The sequence below is a fragment of the Pagrus major genome, chromosome 1 (genome assembly GCF_040436345.1).
Source record: "Pagrus major chromosome 1, Pma_NU_1.0".
Taxonomy (NCBI): Eukaryota; Metazoa; Chordata; class Actinopteri; order Spariformes; family Sparidae; genus Pagrus; species Pagrus major.
Window position 1 is genome coordinate 31,660,335 of NC_133215.1, and position 13,088 is coordinate 31,673,422.

A 13,088-nucleotide genomic window follows, 5' to 3' on the forward strand; every position below is an offset into this window, starting at 1 on the left:
TGGGGAATTAATGTGCACTGGCACGACCTGACACGTGAATTAACACCAGGATGTATACAGTACAGTACATATATAAATAGCCTGCTTGTTTATGATTTGTTCCGGTTACCAGTGTGAGCTAAATGCCTGAAACTTAAGATGGCAATAGATCACTGAGTTCGTGGTGTGTCATTTTAGGTGCTGTCTATTAATGAGGAGGGTCTGAGACGTTGCGAGGAGAACACCAAGGTGTTTGGCCGACCCATCAGGTAATCCTTCAGTACATATTGATGTAGAACTGAAAAAAAAAATCTAATTTATCAAACAAAAAAGCCAACAGTCTGTAGTTTCAGCTTCTCAGACTATAAACTGCTTTTTTTTGGGTTACAACAACTTTCTGTTTCATGGTGAATAATATGTTGTCGCTACAGTGTCCAATGAAAAGTCATGATCAAACTGAAAAATGGCAAAAACTGTGCAAAGGTTGAACCCTACATTTTTAAATGGCTGACTTCCTGTTGGGTTTAGGGTATGGCTATTAGAAGCTATATTGTAAGTCTGGACATGATACAGATACCTACCAAATTTCATAGGCAAATCCTACTGCGAGGGCTCCCTTATTTAAATTTTATTGAGCCGGTATGGAGCCATTTTGCCACACCCATGCACAGACCCATAAAACATAAAATTATTCACCACTTCTGATGTGTTTGCAAAGTTTGATGATTTTTGAGCATGTTTAGCCCCTCACAAATGCGATTGAATTGTACAAATATAGATAATAATTCTTACAATTTCAATAGGCTCCATGTACTAGTCAGTGATAATGAAAATGGTCTTCATCTGCAGCCCTATATCAACATTAATTTCTCAGTAAATTGTAAAAGCTTTAAATGTGGTTGTACATCCATAGAAATACAGAATTAAATGGGAGATGAAAAGCATCCTCTTCTTTTGACCATGAGGCAGCATACAAGCTCGTTGGATTGAGTTCAGCTGTTGTAGCCTCAACACAGATGCACACTCAGCAGGAGTAAGTCCAGAGGAGAATTATCTCCCTGAAAATGGAAAGAATGCACGAGGCTCTTCCCTGAGTGCCCTGATTGAGATGGCAGTGGAGAGAGTGAGAAGGAGAGAACGGAGATGGTATCTGTCATCCGTCAGCCCTCTCAAACAGGGGGAGGTGGCTGGGATAAGAGCCAAGCAGGAAGGCATGTGAACTATGAATGGCTGTCACGTCACACAGTCCTCAGCCAGAGCAGATCGAGGGAGAGGGAGGAACGGGGGCTCCAGAATTAGCAAGCATTGCCTTCACCACTTAAGCCTCACTTCAGGATGACAGGTGCTAAGTGTCGGAAGGAAGCTGTAGCCCAGTTGTGTGTGTGTGAGTGTGTGTTTGTGGCATGCGTTTATCCATGCTTTAATCCTCTCTCTTCCTCTTCTGTAGCTGTTGGACGTGCCTGGTGGACCTGGAGGGGCTAAACATGCGTCACCTGTGGCGACCTGGAGTCAAGGCGCTGCTGAGGATCATCGAGGTGGTGGAGGCCAACTACCCAGAGACTCTGGGACGGCTGCTTATCTTGAGGGCTCCCAGAGTATTCCCTGTCCTCTGGACACTGGTGAGAACCAGGAGGGGATTATTCTCAGTGCCAGTCCACCCTCATTTTCATACATGTTGACATCATAAGTATGATGTATAACAATAGCCATTAAAATAACCATAAAATGAAGTGAAAACACAAGCTTTAGAAACTGGTAACTCAGGATAGAACCACACCAAACACACATTCTGCTCCGCTCTTATCACTGTAATTCCTACATTTTTGCCATGGAATAACTAGGCTACTACTAATTTGGTGTGTCCATAACCAATATCCTCATCTGCCTCTACCCTTAGGTGAGTCCATTCATTGATGAAAACACCCGCAAGAAGTTCCTCATCTATGCAGGCAATGACTACCAGGGTCCTGGAGGGCTCGTGGACTACATAGACAAGGAGATAATCCCTGACTTCCTGGGAGGAGAGTGTATGGTGAGTGTCTGATGAAGATTTATAGTTATCATTTGAGAATAAGATTTAATTTTGAATAAAAGTTTTCTGGGACATGACACCACCCACATTGAGATCTCCTTTACTGACCCAGTTCTGTGTATGTGTGTCTGTCTGCGCACGTGCTTTTCCTCTGCAGTGTGAGGTACCAGAAGGTGGCCTGGTTCCCAAGTCGATGTACCGCACGGCCGAGGAGCTGGAGAACGAAGATGTCCGCCTGTGGACTGAGACGATCTACCAGAGCGCCAGCGTCTTCAAGGGAGCGCCACACGAGGTGAGGCTTAACACAGAGCACCAAAGTGAGAGGAAATGATGGCAAGCCTGTGGTGAGGTTTGAAGTGAATATGTAGGGCAGGACATTAGAGAACTGCATGATTTCTCTGATGGTTTTGTTGAACATTCTGCCATCTAGTGGTTGTATGTGGTAGATGATACCTTTGGGGTTTTTGAATTCAGATGTGACACAAATGTGATCGGGTACATAATATGTACCAAAAGCACAGATGCATCGTCATACAAAATCACCCTTCTGGAAATGTTCTTTTTAATGAGCCCAGAACCTCACAAACAGATGTAAACAGTTTTTCTTTGTTACAGATGTTGCCTTTTCTTTGCAACATTTAACTGGTGCAACATAAAATGAATCAAATAATCTGAGTTATAGGTAAAAATCTAGTGTCATGATTGAGTTTCATAACCATAGTGCTTCTTCATTATTTCTTTAAACAAAAAAGGATGTGTGTGTGTAGAAAAATAAGAGCTAAAGAGAGAAAAACAATGTTTCTCCTTGCTTTGGTTTAGTTCTTGGGTTTCTCTCTTGAAACATCATTTAATTCCAACTCTGTCTGTCTTCCCTCCCTCTTCTCTTCACCAACCAGGTTCTGATTGAGATCATCGACGCCTCCTCAGTAATCACCTGGGACTTTGACATGTGCAAAGGCGATGTGGTTTTCAACATCTACCACTCCAAGCGGGCCCCTCAGCCTCCACGTAAAGAAGCCCTGGCAGCCCACGGCATCACATCCCCAGGAGGCAACAATGTCCAGCTTATCGACAAGTCATGGACGCTGGGGCAGGATTACAGCATGGTGGAGTCCCCACTCACCTGCAAGGAGGGTGAGAGTGTGCAGGTGAGATGGCAGGATCATGAATTGATGCAATATGGTCCTGAAGTTATGCCAATTTAAATATATTTCGGGGTTATTTTTGCTTGTCAGGCTTTGACGTTGTATACTTTTAATCTGTCCTGTCCTCAGGGTTCTCACATCACACGGTGGCCAGGTTTCTACATCCTCCAGTGGAAGTTCCACAACATGCCAGCCTGCTCGGCCACCAACCTGCCCCGAGTGGACGACGTTCTCGCCACCCTGCAAGTCTCGTCGCACAAGTGTAAAGTCATGTACTACACCGAGGTGTTGGGCTCTGAGGACTTTAGGTTAGTAACTCTTAGTGTGTGTGTGTGTGTGTGTGTGTGTGTGTGAAAGTGTAAAATACAGAGACATACATTTGTGTCCATACTATACATGTGAAGTGTATTTTTGTGGCCATATTTTTGCTGTTTTAAGGTGTTTTACCATGATGTTGTGATAGTTTTAATTTCCAACATTACTTCTTTATGACTGCATTTTTCACTCCTGCCTTCTTTCAGTTTTTCCCCTCTACAACTTACCACATAGTGCCACGTATGACATTTGGTATTTGAATGGATCAAGTCTATAATGTTGCTTAAATGACACCATGGAAAGCCTCTGGAGCATCATGAGTTTTTTAGCTCCAGTGATTTGAGATGAGGATGCTTCCCTCCCTTGTAGACTCCTTTAATCCAGCCTTTTCTGTCCAATATCGCTCACTACCCTTCCTCCTCCCCCTCCTCCTGCTCTGTCTTCTTCCTGTGAAGAACGGCTTGCTGTGATGTGCAGAGTTTGTAAGTGGCTCAGTGTTTGCCCCTTCTCCTTTAGCACTAGCACTCATTGCTGTCCCTGCTAATTTGAACGGCCCCCCTCATGGCAGTCATGCTTGTAATGCAGCAAAGAGATGCTTGTTTGCATCTGTTATTGCTTATGGATTTTGTTAGCCTTGGCTAACAGGATGTTGTTGCTTTGTTCACACTGAAGATAGAATCCTGTAGTTGAGCTGCTGGCTTCAGTCACCCTGCCTGCATGACTAATAATATCAAGAATCCCAGACTGGGTTAAGTTTTACACACTAGCCCTCAGTTGCATATTCAAGTGTGCGAACCAACATATGCAGTTTTATACCTACTCACAGCACAGTGACATTTGCTGGCATTTTTATTGTTTTTCGGCACTCATCCATTTGTACTACCAACTTACTGAATCTCACTTTGCTTTCAGTGCACCTACCGTTTCATTTGAACATACTTGAAATTATCATCTAACTCATTCTAGTAGCATTTAACAGGATGTTTTGCTAGTGGTTGACATTTCTGGTTGAGACTGACATTTCATAATATTCAAAACACCAACCTGTACTAAAAATCTGGAATTTAGGTAGCCCTTTTTTTTTGTCCATGTCTGTAATGTAACTGCTCAGCAACATAAAAACACATTCCAAACATTCAAAATATGACAGGACAGCAGTGATATTATTTTTTGTTTGTTTGTTTGGTTTTTTACCATTTTTCTGACAGAAAAAGACTCGCATTGGAACTTTCCATTGACTTTTTTCCACTATTTTCTGACTTTTTTTTAGGTTAAACAATGAATTGATTCATAAAAAAAAACAAAAAAACAACCCGACCATCCTATTATTCAATAATAGAAATAGTTGTTAGCTGCAGCTTGAAATAATACTGTACAGATTCAAGTATCGTACCTGTTCATAATCACGTCAACAACATGAAACATTTGACAGGCATTGGTGAAAATTAAGTGCTATATATTTTTTTAAAGAAATAACATCTGTGCATCTCTTGCTTTTACAACTATAAACATACAGTATGCATAAGATGCAGGCACATTTTGAAACAGAAGATCTATTTGGGACCTAACCAAAGAAAGGCATGTATTGTGTTTCACGAATGCTGCCCTTTTTTAAATACCATAGAGTCTAATAATCAATTTTTGGCTGTTGAAATTAGGGTTTGGGTTTTTCTGACAACTGGAAAATTAGAAAAGATGGAGCTTAATTCATCCTGAAAGAAAGTTTGTGCCTAAGATACTAAGTATACAAAAATACACACACACACACACACACACACACACACACACACACACACACACACACACACACATATATATATATATATATATATATATATATATATATATATATATATATATATATATATATATATATATATATATATGTGTATATGTATACATACATACACATATATATATATATATATATATATATATATATATATATATATATATATATATATATATATGTGTATATGTATACATACATACACATAACACACAGCTGAATAGATATACACAGAAGATATCATATGTTAATTAAATATGTATTTACACATTAAAACAACAGAAGCCTGCTGAATGTCCTTTTAAAACTTTATACAACACATCCTAATGCATGTGTTGCCATGCATTATGTAGGAACATATCTTTTATTATAGACATGGACTTACTTAAAATTACAATATAGTACAAAATGTACATGTTGTCTTCATACTGACTCCAAACTAAAACCAAGCAGCCTACATACATTGTTTAAAATGCATCAAAACTCAGTTTAACTTGTGAAATTAATGTAGAAAAATACAGAAAAGGACAAAATGCTTCATGCTTTGCCATAGGCAGCTTAAACCTTCAAACTTGCAATGAAGCCATAGCATGCAAGGCTTTTTTGGTTAATATATGAGATGGAGTGGATCTGCTACTGCTCTCAACAAAACACCTTGAACTTCCACAAAAACTGATTTTCCTCTCCATAGTATGATTGAAAACACTGGAACAAGCAAAGTATTTGTCATTTTGACGTGCTCTCACTCTTCAACCCTCCTCTACCTGACACACTGTTGGTTGTTACAGCCTATGGCAGAGCCTGAGCCTTGTATGCCACACAGAGTGAATCATGTTTGACCTGGCTGCATGGTTCTGCATCATGAGCACGAGTTGTGCACACAGAATGCACTTAGTTAGTCTTTGGCAAACTGTAGTTGCTCTGTTGTTGCATACCTGTAAAGTCAACTGCAGAGTGTGAAGTGTGTCCGCTCACATGTTCTTTGGATCTCTGTCTCTCACCTCAGGGGTTCGATGACCAGCCTGGAGTCGAGCCACAGCGGCTTCTCTCAGCTCAGCGCCGCCACCACCTCCTCCAGCCAGTCGCAATCCAGCTCGATGATCTCCAGGTAGAAACTGGAAGCCGAGGACTTCAGTTCCCACAATCCCCCCTCCCTCCACTGCCCTTACCATCAACACAGAAGCCAACTCTCCTCCTGCCCTTCCTCATCGTCTTTGGACTCTGTTCCTATTGCACAGCCAGTCTCTATGGAACTGAAGCATGCTTGCACAAACGGAAGACAAAGAATTTTAAAAATCTGAGGCAAAAATTAAAAAACAGACTGTGTGTACATTTAAAGGGCTGATTTTTGCACAAAGGTCATATATTTTTTGTGCCTGGCATCTCTGCTGGGCAGCTGTTTGAATCAAAACATTAGCAGAATGTTTGTTTTTGTGGTGTCTCGTGCGGGGGGGGGGGGGGGGAAGGTTAAAGGTCGGGAGATGAATTCGGTGCCTTTGTGGCACCGGAAACTGAAAGAAGCAATATTCTCATCCTGGGAGCTACGGGACCAGATGAACACACTGGAGGCGCTGTTACATATATGCATTTACATCTACACACGTTTACAGCACTGAGATGACACATACCTCATTCTTGTGTGCTTGCTGAAAAACTGGAAGCGCTGTTACATACAAACAACACCACACACATAGACGTTTGATAACATGCAAAAATGTACAGTGTTTGCCATATTACCAGAGGGTTTGTTAAATCTGGTAAATTGTTTATAGGTCAGGTGTGTGTGTGGGCGAGGTAAACTCTGAACTAGACCTGGGTCGAATATCACCTGCAAATAATTTTGTTTTTCAAACTGCATGGTGCAACGGAACGGGTGGAGCTTACTGAATCATGATGATGCAGATGGTGTCAGCAGAGCCGCCAGTTGACGAGAAAATGGCATTCAGATATTTTCCCGTGGCTGTGTGAGCTTTCTGTCAATCATTTTGCTGTCTTAATGTGGCACACCCCACCCGTCTGTCTCACGAGGGCTTTATCACACGTTGAAAAGCATTTGGATATTTGACCTGGGTCGGACTCTTGGCGAAGAAATCCGCTAAAAGCAATAACACGAGTTTGACTTTCTACTGTGTGAAATATTTCTATTTATCATTGAGATGTTTGTGGAGGATCGTGGGTGCTGATTGCAGATGAACTTTTTGTCGTACAGGCAGGCCGACGAGCAAGCAGCCAGTAAACAGCTAAACATCATCACTTCCTGTTTCTGTTGCCATTCTGTTAGGAGAGAAACAAAATAACTCGCCAGATTTTCTCCGGATTTTCCTTGAAATGACAGCAATTGGTTTGCTTTTCTATCCAGGGTCTGCGCGATTTGAGAAACTCTAGTCAAAATCAAGTTGTAAAGGAAATGCCTTCTTACTGATTTGTGAATGTGCTACTGATGCCTGAATTTGGAGGGTTGTGATGTAATTGGGCAGAACTGCCATCATTCTCTACTTATTTTCCCGAGTGATTTAGATTTCAGTGTGCATTAGGGATGAATGTTATTTTGTGATTATCATTTGATGGTGCACCAGTAGACAACATATGATACTGTATATGTGCTAGTGTTGGTTGGAGTTTGTTACTGTGTTTTGGAGATGAGTACTTGATGGGGTGACGCAGTGTGGTGCGTTACTGCATGCTCACGTGGTGGTTGGGTTTACAGATCTATTATTTAAAGATTAAAATATAGCCATTTTAAGAGTCATGTGTCAATAAAAATACCATTTTAGCCTTTGTAAGCATCACTTAGAAACGTACCTGATTTTTTTTTCAAGGTCACCACTGTAATAGATGAGTGATTGTGAACTGAATGAACATTTCTAAATGCAACACATCCATGCAACTGTTTTAAAGACTTTATTAGGTTTGTAAGCATTGATGACTTCACATAGATCTGACTCCCTGTAGAGGGCAGAAATGCTCACCATTGCCAAGAGTCATGTGTGCTGTTGCCATGGTTACCTAGTGCAGCTGATGGCAAAAAGAAAACAAATGAGCTGGATAAGACAGAGGCATTCAGACTCCTGAACATACTGGCCCTGAATCTTGTTTTTGATACATGAAACGGCTTGTTTTTAAATATGAATGAAAGGTCGAGGGTTAACTTGTGGTAACTTTATGTCATAAACTGCAATAACATGAAATGCTTTATTGAGAAAAAGGACCTCCTCAGATTGTGGGCTTTTAAGTGTGTGTGATGGTGTAAAAGAATGAATGTTAGAAATGTTGGGGATTAAAGATATGCCTGTAAAATCTGTGTAAACACTCCCTCTGCCTCTCGCGGCAGGTGTGTTTCTCCACTCGGCCTCTTCTCACTCTTTGAAGCATGTCTAGAACCACACGACTAACTTTCCTTCATCTGGTTATTCTACATTTCTCCAGTAGTTTGATTGATGATGAAACAGGTAACATGAGTTCCAGACTTAAGTACTTCTTAGACTTCCTTTTGTCTCTTGTTCTTTTTCTGTCTTTACTGTTTGTCACTTGTGCACGCGCAGTTTTGCCGTTTTGCTGTTTTGTGTTTAAACACTTCTCATTGTGTATATCTTAGAGAGCAGAGTGGACCCTAATTGAAACCATAGGCATAAAGAAGTGTACTCAGATCGGATGTTTTTATTTAATTTCTGCTTAAATTCATTGTTACAAATAACATAAAACTTCCATGGTCTGCTGTCTCCTGTTTCTCTGACTTTAGCTCTTACAACATGCACATTTTTCATCAAGATCTCATTGATAAATGAGGGCTATAACTGTTTGTCTTGTCTGTTCAACACATTTGTCTGTCTCTCTGCTTTTCTTTCTGACATTGTTGCATATCTTCTCTTTACCTTGATGTAAGGAATTATGTAAAGTACATTGTTGAATTATTGAGAATATGGCGCCTTTACATTTTTTGAAAACATTAAACTTGAATTATGAGAAAATACATGCACTTGTGTCTCATTTATTTGCATTTTCTATGTGTCTGCTACTTCTGCTCATGTAATGGTGAATGAAGTCAAGTACTGAGTTAACTTTTAACAAAACTGAGACAGTGAACTTAAAAAATGCATCTGTTGCCAAACCTGTGGCATGTCCAATTTGTCGAAATATTTTAATTGCTTGAAATCGTGTTAATGTGTCTCCCTACATTTAGTAATCACTTTGCTGCTGGCTGCATCCACTTTTTAATGACTTGTTAATTAATGAGACTTGTGAAAATGGGTTTCGTGTTTGCTGCATCACTGACTTCAGTAATAATCACACAAGATAATCTGTCCCTGCTGACCTGAATCTCCTCATAGCAAAAAGCTGTCTGAAATTCTATCTGTGGAGCAGCACCCATGACCCACCAGAATTTAAACATAGGAAGTCATACAGCATCCATTTTTTCACAGCAGTCAGACTAGACTACAATTTCCTAATACTGGTGTGATGTACTGCCTTAAGGCACATGTAAGTGAGGATCGCCCACATGGAAGAAGGTACGAATTCCATGTTTGGAGGTGAAATAAAGAGAGGAGCAGGGAGCTGAGGTACACATACTTAGATTGAGGCATTTTTGCCTTTATTTGATAGTGTAAAGAGAAAGTAAACATTTGAGGAGACCTTGACCATTTGACAACCATGGCTGAAACAGTTCTCACTGCTAAAATGGTTTTACTGGAAGATGAGCTCACTTTTGCCTCCACATCCTTTCCTGATTCTCCTATATCCATCACATTATATATTACATTTAGATGTCATGAGACCTGATTGCATCAAGCATTTTGAGTGTCTCCTGTCTCTGATGGATTATTCTCATGAGTGGGCATGTCGGTGTCAGACCATACAGATTTTCTGTCTTTCAGTTGCCTTTCTTTCTCAGCATACCTACCCTTTGACACGCCTTGCTAGTCTAATGGATCACTAATCCTCCTTTTAAAAAAACATATTTTGATATTCCAATCTGTTTTCCTTCCTACACAGTTTACAGATCATCAGTTGGGATTTTATTTGCAGTCAAGTCTGCTGAAATTAATAAATACACGTCCCCGCACCTTGGTTATCACAATCTTTGTTGTTTTTATCACAAATAAGTCAGTTTATCAGATCATACTTTTTTTTTGTCTTATCAGTGATGCTAAACTGTGACATGCTTTTCCAGATCTAAACAGAAGCTACTTCAGGTGTCCTGTCCTGACACTGACACAGACAATTTCAGCAGCCTAGTCCATTAAATAGAGAACTCAACTGACACATATAGAGCTGCAGTATCAGTATGACAAAATGTTGATAGTGTCATTTTACAGTGTAATGTACCATTCAGACCACTAGATGGCAGGATTGAACCGCTGAACACCACGCTGACGCCGGACGTAGGCTCCGCCTTCATCGTGACGTCACACACGGAAGCAAAACACGACTGGAGGTGAACCACACGTTACTCCTCTCACTTGATCTTCGTCATTCAAAGCCTTCAGCAAGCTGATAGAGATGTTTGCTTCTCCTGCAGAGGATCTGGTGAAGCAGTGGGAGAGGTCAGACTGCTTTTCCTACATTTATACACCTGAACTCAAAATACACAGTAACTTCACACTGACATCACATCACTGGTGTTTACAGTATTTCCACGGTGTAGCTTCTGTTGTCACTCGCTAATCTGAAGTAGCAGCTCTGTAAAAACACGTAGACCTGCAGTGCTCCTTAGTGTGCTGACAGTTACACATGTGTTTGTGCTTTTGTGACTGTACTCTTGTGACAGCAGCTCTGGATGTGTGTCAGCAGTCCTCAGCAGCCATTGATTTGTGAGTTTGTAATGGCAAAGGCCACTGATGACATCATATCCCATATTATGTCCTTATGCTGCACTGCTATCTCCAGCTCAGATCTGTGTCATTATGTGTGTGTGTGTGTTTTTACATCTATCTGTTGTATAAGATTAGATTTTTGTCATATTATGTCATAATATTTGTGTTATTATGTGTGTGTGTGTGTGTGTGTGTGTGTGCTTTTTACAGCTATCAGTAGTATAAGATTAGATTAAGGTTAGAGTTGGGGTTAGTCATTTAGTTCTGATGGTAAAGGTCAGGATAAGGAGCTGGAGAATGCATTATGTCAGCGAGGGTCCTCACAACTATAGAGGTGCAAACGTGTGTGTGTGTGTGTGTGTGTGTGTGTGTGTGTGTGTGTGTGTGTGTGTGTGTGTGTGTGTGTGCGCTGAGGACACTGTGTGTTGACATGCACAGCCCTGGGTATTAATGCAGGACACAGGCCTCCTAGTTCACAATTCCTGGTCTCAGAAGACACTATATTAATTAAATTATAAAAATGTACAGATTGTATATTTTGACTAGATGTTTTGTTCTGTGTTTGAGTAAAGTGTCCCTGCGTTTGTCCTGTGATTACACTCTCTGACTCAGTCCTCTGCTCTCTGTGCAGTGAGCAGGCCCGTCTCAGGCAGCAGGTGGTGGAGGAGGACACTGAGGACTGGCAGAGGAGTCCAGACTTCTCGGGCCTGGAGAGAGTCGGAGGTGTGGATCTTTCCTTCATCAAAGGGGACGACGTCAACGCCTGCGCCCAGCTCGTGGTGCTCAGCTACCCCGACCTGGAGGTGAGCTCCCACACGACAATCTACGAGCTTTGTCGGCCTCTCATGGTGACAGGTGGGAAGAGCAGCAGTATCGACGGAAGTCATGTTTTCATGATAGAGACAAGAAACACAATCTCAGAATGTATTCAACACACACAATGAAGATATACCAATGGATCATGATGTGAAATACAGAATATCATCAGAATATTTCTTTTCCCCTAAAAGTAGTCTTGCTAACTTTAATTGGGTTGTTGAATGCAAGGTCACAGGAAGTTGTTTCCTGCTGCTACGTCATCACTTCATATAATACTTGTGTATGCTCTTGAAGGCTGGCTGTGTCAGGACTGTGAGCACACTTCAGATAATTACTCATACTTTCACCAAGGCTGCCAGCTTGTTTTTTTCATTCACCATAGAAGATCATTTCTCCCATGAGATTCTGACTGCAACCCTCTGATCATGAACGTTTTTATCCCCCAAAAATATGTTTAATTCATGTTTATTGCCTTTCCAGTGATCCTGCTTATAGTTTTATGAATTTCCTGGATATTTGACTCCTTAAACAAATGTTTTTTGATGTCCTGTGTCTATTTCCACTTGTTGTTCATTCATAAAGGGTTTTTGAAAAGCAATGTCCAGCAGTAGCACTGTCTTTTCAGGTTGCTACTTGAGGGCTATCTTTACTGTTTTACAGGACACACAGTAGGGCACATCACTTTAAAATCTGGCACATTACTCATTTACTTGTTCTGTATAGCTTGACAGTATTTGGACCAGATTAACTGGATGTGTGTAACGACAGAAACTATTAGAAACAAATGCAATCCCCGCTGTGTCAAACGAACTTGGCAACAACAACATAATTACATAAAAACGTAATTCAAGGCGATACTTTCATGTCTTTTAGGTAAAACAAGTACGAGGCTTTAGTGCTTTAATCCGTCTCTGTTGTAGGATCACATCGGTATAAAAAAGCACAATGAAATGGCTTTGACATTGCTTACAGTCAACAGGAAAAACAAGTTCACCTCTCACGATCTACGCACCAAGCTCCACAGGACCTTTTATGAATGATAATGCCATTTTCCTGAGAACTGATTGGTCAGATGGCAAGTGCTTTTATAAGTGTTGATGTGTTATCTTGAACATAACCTGCTCTGGAGCAAGCTTGATGTACCCTGGCTTAACCTGAGATAACCCTAAAGTGAACTTGCTCTGTAGTGCAGGCCT

At 40.9% G+C, this 13,088-nt stretch overlaps 2 protein-coding genes across 4 annotated transcripts in view; both read left to right on the forward strand.

Moving 5' to 3' along the window:
• The window catches only part of LOC141003243 (SEC14-like protein 1), a 32,697-nt gene extending 23,467 nt beyond the window's left edge, over positions 1-9,230 (forward strand). The window contains exons 10-16 of the mRNA XM_073474542.1: positions 178-248; positions 1,427-1,598; positions 1,877-2,011; positions 2,169-2,303; positions 2,908-3,159; positions 3,286-3,464; positions 6,267-9,230. Of these exons, the coding sequence (XP_073330643.1) occupies positions 178-248; positions 1,427-1,598; positions 1,877-2,011; positions 2,169-2,303; positions 2,908-3,159; positions 3,286-3,464; positions 6,267-6,372 (1,050 nt within the window). The 3' untranslated portion in view covers positions 6,373-9,230. The remainder of the gene's footprint in view (positions 1-177; positions 249-1,426; positions 1,599-1,876; positions 2,012-2,168; positions 2,304-2,907; positions 3,160-3,285; positions 3,465-6,266) is intronic.
• Positions 9,231-10,667: 1,437 nt separating this feature from the next.
• The window catches only part of LOC140995244 (endonuclease V-like), a 70,458-nt gene continuing 68,037 nt past the window's right edge, over positions 10,668-13,088 (forward strand). For 2 of the 3 annotated variants that reach the window (XM_073465224.1, XM_073465233.1), the window contains exons 1-2: positions 10,727-10,803; positions 11,705-11,876. In XM_073465224.1, the coding sequence (XP_073321325.1) occupies positions 10,760-10,803; positions 11,705-11,876 (216 nt within the window). In that variant the 5' untranslated portion in view covers positions 10,727-10,759. Of the gene's footprint in view, positions 10,804-11,704; positions 11,877-13,088 lie in introns of all 3 variants that reach the window. The other variant, XM_073465215.1, reaches the window with a different exon arrangement.